At 48.0% G+C, this 16,496-nt stretch overlaps 1 protein-coding gene across 6 annotated transcripts in view; it reads right to left on the bottom strand.

Moving 5' to 3' along the window:
• PDGFD (platelet derived growth factor D) overlaps positions 1-12,225 on the bottom strand; it is a 208,380-nt gene extending 196,155 nt beyond the window's left edge. For 2 of the 6 annotated variants that reach the window (XM_089775669.1, XM_089775667.1), the window contains exon 1: positions 11,598-12,221. In XM_089775669.1, coding sequence (XP_089631795.1) covers positions 11,598-11,721 — 124 coding nt within the window. In that variant the 5' untranslated portion in view covers positions 11,722-12,221. Of the gene's footprint in view, positions 1-11,597 lie in introns of all 6 variants that reach the window. The other 4 variants (XM_089775665.1, XM_089775668.1, XM_089775666.1 and 1 more) reach the window with 4 other exon arrangements.
• Positions 12,226-16,496: the final 4,271 nt, after the last annotated feature.

A 16,496-nucleotide genomic window follows, 5' to 3' on the forward strand; every position in this document is an offset into this window, starting at 1 on the left:
AGTAGTAAAATACACACCTTGGACTTCAAAAAAGCAGATTTTGACTCCCTCCAAGATCTGATGGGCAGAATCCCCTGGGATGTTAACATGAAGGGGAAAGGAGTCCAGGACAGCTGGCAGTATTTTAAAGAAGCCTTATTGAAGGCACAGAAATAAACCATCCCGACGCGTAGCAAGAGAGGCAAACATGGTAGGAGACCGGACTAGCTTACAGGGGAAATCCTTGGTGAACTTAAGCCCAAAAGGGAAGCTTACAAAGAGTGGAAACTTGGATAAATGACCAGGGAGGAGTTTAAAGGTATAGCTCGAGAATGCCGGGGGGTTATCAGGAAGGCAAAAGCATAAATGGAATTGCGACTGGCTAAGGATGTGAAGGATAACAAGAAAGGTTTCTACAGGCATGTTAACAAGAAGAAGGTGATCAGAGAGGGTGTGTGGCCCCTAATGGATGAAGGAGGTAACCTAGTGACAGATGATGTTGGGAAAGCTGAAGTACTCAATGCTTTCTTTGCCTCTGTATTCACAGACAAGGTCGGCTCCTGGACTTCTGCGCCAAGTGACGCAAGATGGGATGAAGATGGACAGCCCGTGGTGGGTAAAGAACAGGTTAGGAACTATTTAGAAAAGCTAAACGTACATAAATCCATGGGTCTGGACTTAGTGCATCCGAGGGTAATGAGGGAGTTGGCAAATGTCATTGTGGAGCCTTTGGCTATTATCTTTGAAAAGTCGTGGAGATCGGGAGAAATCCCGGATGACTGGAAAAAGACAAATGTAGTGCCCATCTTCAAAAAAGGGAAGAAGGACGATCCAGGGAACTATAGGCCGGTCAGTCTTACCTCGGTTCCTGGAAAAATCATGGAAGGGATCCTTAAGGAATCCATATTGAGGCACTTGGATGAGAGGAAAGTGATTAGGAATAGTCAGCATGGATTCACGAAGGGCAAGTCGTGCCTGACCAATCTGATTAGCTTCTATGATGAGGTAACTGGCTCGGTGGACATGGGGAAGTCAGTGGATGTGATATACCTTGACTTTAGCAAGGCTTTTGATATGGTCTCCCACAATATTCTTGCCAGCAAGTTAAGGGATTGTGGATTGGATAAATGGATGGTAAGATGGATAGAAAGATGGCTAGAAGGCCGGGCCCAGCAGGTAGTGATCAATGGCTCGATGTCAGGATGGAGGTCGGTTTCTAGCGGAGTGCCCCAAGGTTCGGTTCTAGGACCGGTTTTGTTCAATATCTTTATTAATGATCTGGATGAGGGGATGGATTGCACCCTCAGCAAGTCTGCGGATGACACTAAACTGGGGGAAGAGGTAGATACGCTTAAGGGCAGAGATAGGGTACAGAATGACTTAGACAAATTGGAGGATTGGGCCACAAGAAATCTGATGATGAGGTTCAACAAGGACAAGTGTAGAGTCCTGCACTTGGGACGGAAGAATCCCAAGCATAGTTACAAGCTGGGGACCAACCGGTTAAGTAGTAGTTCTGCAGAAAAGGACCTGGGGGTTACAGTGGATGAGAAGCTAGATATGAGTCAACAGTGTGCCCTTGTAGCCAAGAAGGCTAATGGCATATTAGGTTGCATTAAGAGGAGCATTGCCAGCAGATCCAGAGATATCATCATTCCCCTTTATTCGGCTTTGGTGAGGCCGCATCTGGAGTATTGTGTCCAGTTCTGGGCCCTCCACTACAAAAAGAATTGGACGAATTGGAGAGGGTCCAGCGGAGGGCAACCAAAATGATTAGGGGGCTGGAGCATATGACTTATGAGGAGAGGCTGAGGGACTTGGGTTTGTTTAGCCTGCAGAAGCAAAGAGTGAGGGGGGATTTGATAGCAGCCTTCAACTTCCTGAAGGGAGGTTCCAAAGAGGATGGAGAGAAGCTGTTCTCAGTAGTGACAGATGGCAGAACAAGGAGCAATGGTCTCAAGTTGTGGTGGGAGAGGTCCAGGTTGGATATTAGGAAAAACTATTTCACTAGGAGGGTGGTGAAGCACTGGAATGGGTTACCTAGGGAAGTAGTGGAGTCTCCATTCCTAGAGGTGTTTAAGTCTCGGCTTGACAAAGTCCTGGCCAGGTTGATTTAGCTGGAATTGGTCCTGCCTAGAGCAGGGGGCTGGACTTGATGACCTTCTGTGGTCTCTTCCAGTTCTATGATTCTATGATTCTTTAAACTTTTGATATTTAATATCTGATACACATATTGAGATTGAGTAACTCTACAAATATTGTTTCACAACAGATAATTATATATACTTCAGATGTCTGTTGCACCCTGTGTAGAGTGAACAAACCATCCCAAGGTAGAGAAGGTTAAAGTAGGTCAATTAACCTTATATGCCATTCCTAGTGGAGAGTCAGAGCTTAATAGAAGCTAATGGAAGAAGCCCAAGAAAGGAGCAGCCAAAGTTATTCAGCAGTAAGAGGGAGTTTGGGTTAGCAAATGGTGGGGGAAGGGAGGGGAGAGTTGATAATAGCAGACAGGGGCAGATGACTGTTCTGCGGGGCCCCGGGCAGCATAAATCCGCGGGGCCCCTCTTTGCCATGGCGCACGCGCAGTGACACCATGCGCATGCGCGGTGGCACCACGGCGCATGCGCGGGGCTTTCTGACGCGCGGGGCCCGGGGCGGCCACCCCATTCGCCCTGCCGTATATCCGCCCCGATAGCAGAAAGAAAAGAGTTCAGGGAGCTCCTGGACAAAATTGGGATCCCTGCCTCCTTGTTGCTCTGGCACCTATCCTTCCTTTTCCCTAGGTCCCCACCCTAAATGCTCCTTCTTCTCCCTGAGGCCCCCCACCTTATGAAGGCCAGAAGCTGGAGCTGGGCCATGGTAGCAGCTCCCAGTCCATATGCCCACCCTCTAAGCCACTATGAGGAGCTCATAGCAAGTGGAGGGTCCAGAGCTTCCCACAGCGGCCTAGGCTCCCTGGGCAGCTCTTACTATGGTGTGGTTCTGAGTTGTGGCCTGGCTAAGGAGCGGAGTCTCAAGGGGACAGGGCACATCTTGGTGAGGCAGGGCTACGGTACACCTCAGTTAGGGTGGCCAGGTATCTGGTTTAGAACTAGAATGCCAGGTTGGAAAGGAATCCTGGTGGCTTTAGTCAGCACTGCCATGCCAACCAGGCTGTTAAAAGTCCAGTCAGAAGAGCAGTGGGACTAAGGCAGACTCCCTACCTGCCCTGACCCCTCAGGAAATGGCTGGCAGATCCCTAGCATACAGGGAGCCAGGGAGGCTCTGCCACTGCCCCTACCCCAACCACCAGCGCCACAGCTCCCACTGGCTGGGAACTATAACCAATGGGAGTTGTAAGGGAGGTGCCTGCAAGTGAGACAGTGCACAAAGCATCCCTGGCACCCTGCCAAGGAGCTACAGGGACCTCACAGCAATTTCCCAGGAGCTGTCTTAGGTAAGCACCACCCGAATCCTGAACCCCAACCCCCGTTCCAACCCCAAGAACCCTCCCATACCCCAAACTAAGGATGCTAAAATGTGTTTATTTGTGTAAATATGTATCTGCAGAAATGTACATGTTTACACCCAGGGGAAATGGGGAGGAGGTGAGCCAAAGCCAGCTCCCCATATGCGTGGAGCAGGGGCTGCATGTAATCAAGAGGGTTAACCGATGAGTCCAGGCTGAGGGAGGCAAGAACTTAGGGCTGAGGAAGGCAATCCCCCAGCCCTGCCTCTACTGCCTGAGGCCCTGCCTCTGCCACCAAGGACCCCAAGGGGAGCCAAGCTCTCCCACTTATAGGGACAGACCACCCTCCCGCTGTGGGAGGTATACAACCCAAGCCTTCTCTCCTCTCTGAGCATGGGAAGGAAGAACAGAATGTGGCCCCAGCCTTCCCCAGAGGAGGGTTGGAAACATTGTCCCAACTTTGGCTATGCCGAAGCCCACACAGCCCCTGGAGACTGTGAAACCCACACTGAATGTGGTCTGGGAGTGGAGTGTGAGTGGGGCCAGCTGGGCAGTACGGAAAGGCATTGCTTTCCCCTGCCTCCTACAACCATTGCCTCTGCTCACCCACCTCTCACATCCAACCCAGCCTGATGAAGGGAATAGGAGGGAGGATGGAGGAAGGGTGATCACGGTCTCAGGGAAGGGATGGGTAGGGGACAGGACAAAGATGTTTATTTTGTGTTGTAGAGTATATAACACATTCATACAATGTGAGTTGGTAGATACTGATACAGATACACTGTCCTCTTTTTTGAAAGTTTAAATATGGTAACCTTAGACTTGGGGTAGTTGGTGCCTGCCACCCAATGCTGGGGGCCCTTGGCTGTGCTAGCCAGCACTTGGGGTGAGGGAAATGTGGCTGAAGGCTCTGGGATTGACCACCGTGTGCTGGGGCTAGTGTGACCCTGCACTTGGTTACTGGGGGGGAAGAGAGGGAAGGGAGGGCTGTTCTCTGCCCGCACTACTCTCAGAGGCTGGGGGTGGGGGAAGCCATGTGCTGCCCACCTGCCCTGCACTATGGGAGTGGGGTGACAAAGCTGTGTGCTATCCACTCAGTGCTCCGGGGCTAGTGGCTGTGAGGAAGAGGGCGGGGGAGGGCTCTGTCAGGAAAAGGGATGAGTCTGTGGGTGAGGGGGGTTGGTTGGAGCTAGCCTCCTCCAGCTGCAGGTTCACCAGCTGCCCAACTCATTCCACATCACTGGTATGAGGCTGTGCCACCCCTGAACCTCAGACAGACATGGAACAGTGCCACACAGAAGCCAGAGCAAATGCTTTCATGGAGTCATTCCACTCAGGACACTGACTTCAACTCTGAATTTGACTGACTGACACCCTCTTAATTTGGAATGGTTGGTCACCTTAAGTCCAAATAGTGATAGAGATGCAGCCCTGTTAGTCTGGTCTAGCTGAAACAAAAGACAGGACTATGCAGCACTTTAAAGACAAACAAGATGGTTTATTAGGCAATGTGCTTTCGTGGGCCAGACCCACTTCCTCAGATCAATTCAGAAGATCTGTCCCACGAAAGCTCGTCACCTAATAAACCATTGTGTTAGTCTTTAAAGTGTTGCAAGGTCCTGTCTTTTGTTTCAGCTTAAGTCCAAAGAAATAGTGACAGCCTGTAGCTGCTAGACATATGCATTTGAAAGTAGCAAATAGGTGCTAAGTATTATTTAGAATATTTAATTTTTAAATCCTTTTACTAAATGAACACTGTATCTGTGCTAGGTGCATGAAGGACACATGGGGAGACTGAAGATGGGAAGGGCCTAAACCTGAAAGCCCACCATGTGTAAATCTCTAACTTCAATGGATTTCCTATGAAGAGTCTACTAAAATATCATCAGATGCATAACAACTACTGCAGGCAACCCCAAACTACTGTAATTTAAAAATATATATATATTTGCTAAACTGGGTAGCTGAGTCATCAACACCTGTACTTTCAAGATGACAAAGAAGTCACAAGGATGTGGTCTTTAAATACATCATTTATATTCTTAATATCCTCAGCAGGAAGCAGTCTGGTTTAGATTGATAGTCATTACATTTCCAAAAATGCTAAGTGCTGCCCTTTATCTAGTGTTTCTTGTCCAAATCCACCTCAGTCTTAGCTAAGCACAAATTACACATATGCCAACATCTTTCAGACTAAAAGAAGACACTCTGGAATCCTCCACTGTACCAAAGAGGTTATCTTTGGTTAAAAGATACATTGAGTCCATATTATAACTATGCTCTTTCAGTAACTCTAGTTCATTCTGCTTGAGTTCACGGACAACTATAATCCAAAAGGTGTTTAAAAAATACAAAAGCACAGGTTGTCATTCATCTGGCAACCCACAATCTGGATTTTTTTTATAATGGCCTCAAAAGACTTGGATTCCTCTGTAGCTATGTCTGGAATTCTATAATATCATAATCATGATGGTCAATCCAAGGCATTGTAGTGTATTTGTATTTAATCTCTCTGGTGTATTTTTAAAAGCTGCATTGGAACAATTTAACACCAATGTAGCTCTGTGCTTTATAGTTATCACACATGGAATTATTTACAGAGAAAAATAAATAACTACTGCCCACCTTCAATTCAATTGTGTAAGCCACACATAATTAATTCTACTGCATATCAACACCTCAAATCAAACCAAGTTAAAAAAATAAACAGCACATGAAAGTACTTGTAGTGACCTATAGACTAGGGATGCAAAAGAATCATCAAATTGGAGACCACCCGATAAACCTAGGCTTATTGGATAGCCGAGTCAAGTATATCAGAGACATCAAGAGGGGCAGAAGCAGGGACCAGTGCTGGTTCCCCCAGTACCATCTCCACAATGGAGGGAGGCAGAGGTGCAGCAGTCCTGGCTCACGCCCAGCTCCTACTACATTTAAACTGTAGAGCTGCAGCGGCCCCTTATCGACTAATCATGTACTAGATATAAACTGTATCGAATACACGCTTAGTCGTTTACTCAAAAGTTAACATCCTTACTAAAGACAGCGTCTGTGCCTGTCCCCTAATTGCACCCATTGGGAATGTTAACTTGACAATGTCCTTTGGCTTCATAAACAGGCCTTTAGTCTACAACCTGAAGCAATAATTCCGTTTAAAAAAAACCTGAAAAAACAACAAATGGTCCTGTAGGACCTTAGAGACTAACAAAAAATATGGATAGTATCATGAGCTTTCCTGAGCACGATACTATCTATATTTTTTGTTAGTCTTTAAGGTGCTACAGGACCATTCATTGTTTTTTAAGGGTTTTTTTAGTTACAAACTAGCATCACTACCCCCTATGAGACAATAATTCTGTTGATAAATGGGGGTATGTCTACACTAAAATGTTAGTTCGAACTAACATTCATAGGCACTACACTAGCGCTCCGCTAGTTCGAATTTAAATCGAACTAGCAGAGCGCTTAGTTCGAACTAGGAAAACCACATTTTACGAGGATTAAGCCTAGTTCGAACTTACTAGTTTGAATTAAGAGGTGTGTAGCCCCTTAATTCGAACTAGTGGGAGGCTAGTCCTCCCCAGGTCTCCCTGGTGGCCATCTGGCCAACACCAGGGAAACTCTATGCCCCCCTCCCGGCCCCGGACCCGTTAAAGGGGCACGGGCTGGCTACGGTGCCCGTGCCAGGTGCAAGCCTGCCAGCACCCAGCCAGCAGACCCTGCACCTGCCACGGCACAGAGCCACCCACCCGATGCCCCCCAGCCCACCCCCTCTTCCCAGGACCAGGCTGGCGGCTCCTGGGAGCTTGCCCGGGACCGCAAGAGGCAGGCACCTTCCTGGGCTAGTGCAGACATCATGGACCTTGTCCACGATCTCCGCACTAGGCAAAGGAAAGTGGCCGTCTAGGGCAGGAGAGCTGCCAGCCTGGCCACCCAGGAGCAGGTGTGCATGAAAATCAAGGGGGTCCACTGAGACCCCTGACCCTGAGCCCTGAGCTTACAATGGCCGTCCTGGGTCAGACCAAAGGTCCATCTAGCCCAGTAGCCTGTCTGCCGACAGCGGCCAACCCTAGGGACCCTGGAGGGGATGGACCGAAGACAGTGACCAAGCCATTGGTCTCGTGCCATCCCTCTCCAGCCTACCACAAACTTTGGGCAGGGACACCACTCCTACCCTCTGGCTAAGACTACTCCATGGACCCAACCTCCATGACTTGATCTCACTTCCCTTTAAACTCTGTTCTAGTTGTAGCCTTCACAGCCTCCTGCAGCAAGGAGTTCCACAGGTTAACTATTTGCTTTGTGAACAACAACTTTCTCTTACTAGTTTGAAGCTTGCTACCCATTCCTTTCCTTTGGTGTCCTCTAGTCCTTCTTTATGAGAACTAATGAAGAACTTTTCTGTATGCACCCTCTCCACCCAACCCCTGCTTTTAGAGACCTCTATCCTGTCCCCGCTCCATCTCCTCTTTTCTAAGCTGAACAGTCCCAGTCTCTGTAGCCTCTCTTCATCTGGGACCTGTTCCCAACCCCTGATCATGTAAGTTGCCCTCCCCTCTTCCAGCCTTTCTCTTCCCCTCTCCCACCTCCTTTTCCCAGTCTCCCCCAGTTTTGTTCAATAAAGACAGAGTCAATGTTGGAAGAAACATTATCTTTATTTTGTACATCAGGAAGGCGGGCTAGGGAGGGGTAAGTGGAAGGAGGTGAGGGAGGAATGGGGTACGAGCCCCCGATGGGGAGGACTGGGCTGGCTCTGTGGGCTTCTGGGGGTGGAAGCTCTCCTGCAGCCCCCCAATTACCCCCTCTCCCCAGATGGCAGCCTGCGGCAAGTGCAGCCAGTCTGATGGCCGAGTGGTGTGATGTGCCCAGTGTGGGCACTCCGGGCACTCCAAGCCAGGACTGGTTTTCAAGCGGGGCACCCCTGAGAACTGTCTGTCCGGGGTGGGGGTCGGGTCCCTTTAAGCACAGCCCTCGGCTAGCCTGAGACAGCATCTCCACGCTCTAAGTCCTCCTCTGATGCCCTGCCGGCACTGCTTCCGGCCATCCTTAAGCCCTGTTCAGGGTCCACTCAATGTGGACTTGCTAGTTCGAATTAGCAAAACGCTAATTCGAACTAGTTTTTAGTTCTAGACGAGTTAGTTCAAATTAGCTTAGTTCGAATTAACTAATTCGAACTTAGTTAGTTCGAACTAACTCTGTAGTGTAGACATGCCCTAGTTGAGTACCATCAGGCCTATTAGTCACTGACCTACTTTAGGAAGAGGGGTGGGGGAGAGAGATAGCTACACTCAGCAGCAGCTCCAGTACACAGTGTGTGCTTTAAGGAAGAACAGCACCTCCTGGACAAATCATAAAGGTTCCATGCTTAATCCTCAAGTCAAGTCATCCAAGTGGACAAGAAATCAATTTGGTAATACTTTCACACATATTAGTTCTCTGCTTTGGAAATTCCCAAGATGAGACTTAGTGGCAGTGATAACCAGCAGGGGTGGAGAACCTTTACGGAGTCAGGGGCCACTGACCCATAGTAAAATCAGTTGGGGGCTGGACAAGTGAAAAGTGCAAAAAAAACCAAACTCCTCACTGATGTGGCCCCTGTCGGAGGAGAAAGACATTCCCCGTATTCCCCTCCCACATCAGAGCTTGGGGGACCCAACCTAATATATTTTGTGTGCTCCAGCCCTGCAGGGAGGCAGCCGGAGTGCTAGAGCACAAGCTCAGGCTCCTGAATGCCGGGGGTGAGTGAAAGGTGTCCTGAGCTTTAGGGGCTGGATACAGGCAAGCCAGGGGCTGCATCCAGCCCTGAGGCTCCCCACCCCTGCTATACAGATTTTCCACTGAGGGAAAAAATGAAATGTTTTCAAACTGATCATAAACAAGGGAGAAAACTAACTTTATACCATCAGTTGCTGAACTCCACCCATTGTCCATGTGAAAAGAGGATTATTTTTAAGAGATTTAAGGTAAATTATTTCAGAGACTTCTCCAGTTCTACTGAAGAGCCTGTTTGGGTGAGAGTTGGATAAGGGAGCTGCCTCCTTAGAACAGTTCAGTGATAGTTGGCCATCCTACACTTTTTATGATGAGAAATGAGCAGACAAAAAGAATGTGAAGCTTAATAAAATGTTCAACAGCTTCAGCGAAACCACTGGGAGTGTGTCTTTATTATAAACACACATTATTTTAAGCAAAAGACTGAGTGCATCAGGGATAGAAATAGTTTCAGTTATATGCTTTCTTCTTCCTCCAGAACACATTTTCCTAGCTCTACAGAACTTCTCCATGGCTTCTTGTGGTGACCATCTGATGAATATAAAAGATTACCAGACTTATGACCCCTTACATTGGCCCTTGTGGGAAGACAGGATCTGAGCTAGATAGACTTTGATATGACCCAGTATGGCCGTTCCTATGCCCCAAAGTTGAAACTAAATATTTCTCCAAATTAACTAAAACTTCAAGATGCAAAAAAATAAAAAAACTAACAAATGATAAAAGCACAGTCTTTGACATGATGTTAGAGAATAAATGAATAGGAACAAAAACTTCAGCCAACTGAAAAAGGTTGTCATCTTAATTTTGGTTCCTTTTAAAAGAAGGAACCGCCTAGCTGCAGTCTTGGGATTTCCATCAGCAAGAAGCTATAATGGAATGTTGAAAAGTAGGACTTCATACTCAAAACTACATGAGAGGCAACAGTACAAAAGACTGTAGCATCCCAGTCAAGAAACTACGGTACTACCTTTTCCGAACCAGAAGATTCTTCCCTTATTATCTTTATGTATAAGCAGGGTTCACCAAATTCTGGTCAGTGGTACTTTCCTATGAGCATTCATCACCAGAAGAGTTTATAGTCACATCAGCACATTCAGAAGAGGTCACTGCTTTATTTGACATGCACATTATTACCTTCACTTTATGATCTGGAAGAAGGAGCTGCTAATTGGTCATCAATTGTCTTACTTAGGTACTGCAGACCTGTAGGGTGGGGCACATCCTAGTAACTAACTGAGTTCTGAAAAAAGCAGCTGCCATCATTCCCTGTTTGCACAAGTGGCCTCTAGAAAAAGGATATGTACCCAGTGCCTGGGGCTGGAGACACATACAAATGTAGCTAATCTGAAAAAATCCATTACAACAGAAGGAGGGAAGTTACAAAAATCTCACAATGGGACACTTGATACAGTCCTGCCTGTTGCCAAAACCTTTCAGGGCTTCCAGCAGCAAACAGCAGCTGTAGAGAGGTTTGCCACAGCTGTTTGAAGCTCTGAACCCCTGAAATAGCAGCTGTAGCACTAGTTGTATTTACACTTTGGGTTTGGGTTCCATTCATTGTTTGTTACATTCTCCTTCCCTTGGGCTCGTTGTGCTCCTTTCAAAGGAAAAAGGTACATGCTGGGGTGCAAGAACCTTACAGGAAAGTCTAGTAAACAAGAGCCATTCACTACCACTGCCTAATTCAAAAATAAACAAACCATCCAACAGGAAAATCTTAAATCAAACTATTCAAATCTTTCCATCCAAGTGTTTAGATCAGTCAGACGTCCCGCGGCAGAGTTTTTGAAGGCGAGCCAGTCAATTTAGGTAGCTTTCACCGTATCAGCCAATGTTACTGACACAATGAGAAGCAAAAGGTAAGGATCTGGGTATGTCTGTCCGCAGCAAGAAAAACATAGCCCTTCTTCCGAAGAGCTTGCACTCACAAGTGAGAGGGTGCAACATACAAAACTTCGGTGCCAGTGAGCCCTTGAAAAGCCTCCTGAAGTTACACTGAGAAGTTTGCTCCGATTCTTTTCTTCCCTTCAGTTGTGCCTGGATGTCCCGGGACAAGGGGAATTACAGGTGATTACAAAATAATGCTGCAGTGGGAGCACCCCCAGGCAAACAACACGGGCTGGGGAAGAAGATGGGTCAACTTACTCTCATCTACTTAGTGCAGCACCTCCACCTACGGAGACGTTACATCTCTCTGCCTAGCAAAGCTATTTAGGCTCAGGAATGCACAGTAAGCTCTAGTCAGCTATCTAGTAGGGCACTAGGTACAGCGTGCGGAGTCGGGGAGCACGTTTGAAAGCGAACGGGGCAGGTGATGGGGGAGGGTAGGATTCATCAAAGGTTTACATTAGTCTTGTAAATACTAGTGATAAGAAACAAGAGAGCCACTTACCATCTCGCCTGAGATTAGAGGATCGCAAGGCTTTTATAGATCCGCTCTGGGCAGTGGTGCCCTGACGGCTGCAAAAGTTTGCACAGACTACAACGTAGAGGAGGAGGCAGACGGACAGTTGCATTGGGATCCGCTGTGAGGGGGATCGTATCTGCCCAAAGAAACCAGGCTCAAGGAAGCCCCCCTCTCCCCTTGTGGGATATTTTTTTATGCTGAGTCAAAAGCCCCTGAGCTACTCTCCGAGCTGCCCGCGCGCTGCTTGCATGGCTGAACTTTCTGCTGGGGATCGCTGCCTTCCGAGCTCGGCAGGTGATAAGGCGGGGGGAAAGACAGGGCGAGCCCACACCCCGGCAGCAGCAGCTGGCGAGCTGCCCCTAACTCGGCAGAAGATCACAAGGTGCCGCTGCCGCAGCTGGGCTCCAAGCGGGCGGGCCGGGCTGAGACACAGCCTGTCCCCAGCCCCGGGGCTGCCTGCTCCGGCTGAAGTTGCTGCTCAGCGGCGGCTGGTGCCTACAGGCTCGGCAGCCCCCGGTGCAGCGCTGCAGGCGCGGGCAGCGCACAGCATGTCTGAGGGGAGCGGGATCCTGCCGTGTCATTCGGGAGGAAAAACACGGCGGCGGCGGTGGCTCCTCCAGGGGGAGGAAGGAGGCGGCTCTGGCCTTGGGGGCAGGGAAGGGGAGGGAGTGACACTGACCAGGGAAAGGCAAGTGGCCAGGCCCAGCGGGCGGTGGAGAGGTGGGGCCAGCTGTGGCCGGGGAAGGAAGGGGGCGCTGGAGAGGAGCGGGGCAGGGGCCAGCTGTGGCCGGGGAAGGAAGGGGGCGCTGGAGAGGAGCGGGGCAGGGGCTAGCTGTGGCCGGGGAAGGAAGGGGGCGCTGGAGAGGAGCGGGGCAGGGGCCAGCTGTGGCCGGGGAAGGAAGGGGGCGCTGGAGAGGAGCGGGGCAGGGGCCAGCTGTGGCCGGGGAAGGAAGGGGGCGCTGGAGAGGAGCGGGGCAGGGGCCAGCTGTGGCCGGGGAAGGAAGGGGGCGCTGGAGAGGAGCGGGGCAGGGGCCAGCTCCGGCCCGCTAGTACAGATCCTGTTCTGTGGTGTGCGCGGAGCGCCCCTCCCTCATGCTGTGCCGGGCCAAGGGGTCAGGGCTGGGCGCCACTCGCTGAGCGCCCCTGGCGGGATAGGCTGGGAAAGTAGATTGGAGCCCTTCTACCAGTGCACCTGCAGTAGCAAGGCCCAATCTATCTTTTTGTATCAAAGTCGACTAGCCTGGGCCCCCTTAGGCTCTGGTTTTCAAAGGGAATAGTGGAAGTGTCGTTTTCCTTCTCGGTCAGGGGCCACGTCAGTGCTTCTCATTTGCGTGTGGCCCCCCAACTGATTTTTTTTGTGGGTCAGTGGCCCCCAAACCAAAAAAGGTTCCCCTCCTCGACTAGTGTAATCACTTGGCTGGGCAGATCTGTACCCCTTGGCAAGCACTAGGTTTTAAGGAATAGTCTTTTGGGGGAGAGAAGGGGAGAAAAGGGAAAGATCAGTTTGAACTGGTTCAAATATTTACAGTTAACACCTTCCCTCACCATTTACCTCAGGGTGTATAAGTCACAGTCCCAACTATTTGGACACTGTATGCTCCATACAATTTGTTCTGCCTCCTCCCACCCATCCATCCCCCTATCAGTTTGTGGGTCCCCAATTTATTCCCATTTTGTGGTTCTGGAGTTCAGACAAATCAGGCTTCTTGTTTTGTAAAGTGGAAGTTCTGGGGCTCTACCACCTATCCTTCTATAGTGATATCAACAGTTAGGACAGCAAGGTCTCTCCTGAATTGCTATGCTGACACAGACCTTAGCTGTCAATTCCTCTGCTCTCCTGCTGGAAGCAGTGGGTGAATCTGTTTTGCTCTGGGTGCTGTGCCTGGATCCAATTAATATGTTGCTCTCCCTGCTGCTCTGGTGACTAGAACTGCTGCTGATCTCTGACCCTTGTTTGCCACTGCATGGACAACTTGGAATCTCTGGTGAGGTCTGGCCACATAAAGCACCTGGTTCTACAACTTTTCACTCAGTTCTGTCTGATACACAACAATCACTAGTCTTAGAAACCCTTCATAGTCCCTTCTATCCAAGGAATTTTTCCCCGCCCCAAGCCAGAAATTTCAGTTTCTTTCCTTTTGCCCCTTAGCACTGTTCAGGACCTTTCGCCCCACCTTGGCAAACATTTTTTCATCAGAGTGACCCCATAACCAGTCATTGTCAAGATTTTGCCCACCTGAGTTCCCAACAGACTGTGTTTAAAAATAAGTATCCCAAATACAAAGCTTAATCAAATTATCCCCCACTGTCCCAAAAATTACCTGCAGTTGATATTTAAATCAGGTAGTGCCTCACTAAGTCAACTCCCCTTGCTTTCCAGCAAATGCCATCAGAGAGCTCACTCAATTACCTCCGCTCTCTTGTTCTTTCCATGGCATAAGGCCATAAGATGTATTTTACAGGATAAGACAAGAATTCAAGCAATAGCAATACAGAGTTAAAGCTGAAAACTCATTTTAAACTCCATTCCCAGGTGCTTATGCCTTGAAATAGCTCTCTGTTTTCATCATCATCATCAAAAATTTCATCAGTTAATGTTACACATACAATAAAACAAACACAATTATCTTTTGCAGTCAGTTATGGAACAATACATACAATCAAATGTTCAGAATCGACCTGCTTTTTAAGTCATGAACAAACCAAGGCAAGAGTGTAGGAATCCTTTTCAAGTTATGAATACTTAAAATCAGCCAACTGGGTGCATGGTTTTTTTTTAAGATCAGCTTTAAATAGAGCACTTGAGAATGTTGTCTAGGGTTTTAGTCTTAAAATCATCTTACTTGTAGCTGTCAGATGCCTCTGAGTCAAAGTCACTACTTTGTGTACTGCAATTATTATAACTTCTATAACTGTATAACTGTTATAGAAAGGCCACCCTGTACAAACACACAATAAGATACAGCCTCCAGTGAAAGTGCTTACAAGTAGATCAGAAAGACATTGGATGTGAAAGGAAACAGAAGGCAAATAGAGACACAGAGAGCTGAAGTGACATGCCCTAGGCAGCTGCCTTCCTGGTGGCAGGAGGAGACTTTGCTCAGTTCCTCTGTCCCCAGGTCAATCAGGGCCTGGGGGCGGGAGGAGCATGGGAATTCTCTCACTCCATGCTCCTGCGCTGCAAGGGGCATGCGGCACTTAGAGTGAAAGCATTGTGTACCCCTTGCAGGGCAAGAGCAGAGTTCACGGGCTTCTTTCCCCTGCCCTGCCAGGAGCATGGTGCTCTCACTCTAAGCTCTGTGCACCCCTTGGAGGGTAGGAGGAGACTTCACATGCTTCCCCAGGATAATCAGGGCCTGGGGGAGGGAGGAGCTCACAGTCTTTCACTCCCTGTCCCCTCCCTGCAAGGGGCGCACAGCACTTAAGAGTGCAAGCACCTCATGCTCCCTGCAGGGCAGGGAGTGAGACACTTTGCGCCCTCCTCCCCACCCCCCCAGGCCCTGGTTGGCCTGAGGGCGGGGGAGTGGCAAGGCATGCGCAGGCTGGATCCACTTGCCCTCTTTGCCCACCGCTACACTAGACCATACTACAGAGTGAAACTCACAATTCCACATACATAACACATTGTTATACATCAGTTAACAAACTGGCATTAGTTAAATTTTTCCTCTTAAAGCAAAATTTATTCTAAGACTCCTGGTCTACATTAGGGGATAAGTTCAAATTAAGATATGCAACTTCACTTACATTAATTGTGTAGCTTAAATTGAAGTATCTTATCTGAATTTTTGGCACCATCCACACTGCAGGAAGTCGAAGGGCCCACACTCTCCCTTTTCCTAACCCCTTACTCATTGGAGCAGGACTACTGGCATTGACGGGAGCGCCCTCACAGTTCAAATTAACATGTCTTCACTAGACCTGCTAATTTGAACCCCAGAAGATCGACTGTGGCTGTAGTGTACGACTACTTTTCTGTAGTGTAGATATGGCCTGAGTGTGCTAATAATCTTGCACTATCCAGTTAATCAGTTTTACTGGAAACAACAAAACAAGGCAGCTAAATTCGTTTAGTATGTTCCCATACAAAAGAGTGAAGAGAAGAATATTTTTCATTTTATTTTTCATTTATCTAACTCCTTCATACTGAAGCACTTTCTAAATTAAATACTAAACAGCAGTGGCCTGTGGGCTGGTGGGTAAGAGCCAAGCAGCAAATTGAACAAGAGTAAGAAACCCTGTGTTTGCTTGTAAAAATTACTGCAGAAATTTTAATGGCCACAAAGAGATAGTCACAAGGTTCTTTGTTTAGAATTTAATGTATTTACCTTGATGATAAATGACTGCACCAACCCTTTCTAGGCTGAGAGGGCTCTGTGAAAAAATTAAATATTTCAAACCTGATAGGTCTAAAATCATCCCTCTCCATCTGAATCTTACAGCTCCATTGCTCATGTCATTTTTTAAAATCATTATATCTGTTGCAAATGCTTCTTAAAAAAATTCTCTTGACTCTTTTCCTCTCACCTTTTATTACACACACACCTACATTAAAAACACTATTAGGTTTGCAAATTGCAGCACTCATAAGTTAGGAGATGGTAGAATTAAGGTCGCTGACATAACTTTAGTTCAGCCCCCTCGAGTATAAGCATTTTAATACTATATTTTCACAGAACTAGTGCCTCATTCAGTGCAGAGGATAGATAATCCTCATTTAATGAGCAGCTATTGCATATTTTGTTTTATCCTCATTTTTCAGTATGTGGTGCCAGGCCTTATTTACTGCACACTATTTAAGTCCTGCTCTCAAAAGAGACTTATTCATTTCCTCATGGGCTTTTGCATAGCACTCATCATTATAGTTTCCAATCACTTAACCAA

This window comes from Pelodiscus sinensis, chromosome 1, assembly GCF_052426305.1.
Source record: "Pelodiscus sinensis isolate ZL-2025 chromosome 1, ASM5242630v1, whole genome shotgun sequence".
In the NCBI taxonomy this organism is placed as follows: domain Eukaryota; kingdom Metazoa; phylum Chordata; order Testudines; family Trionychidae; genus Pelodiscus; species Pelodiscus sinensis.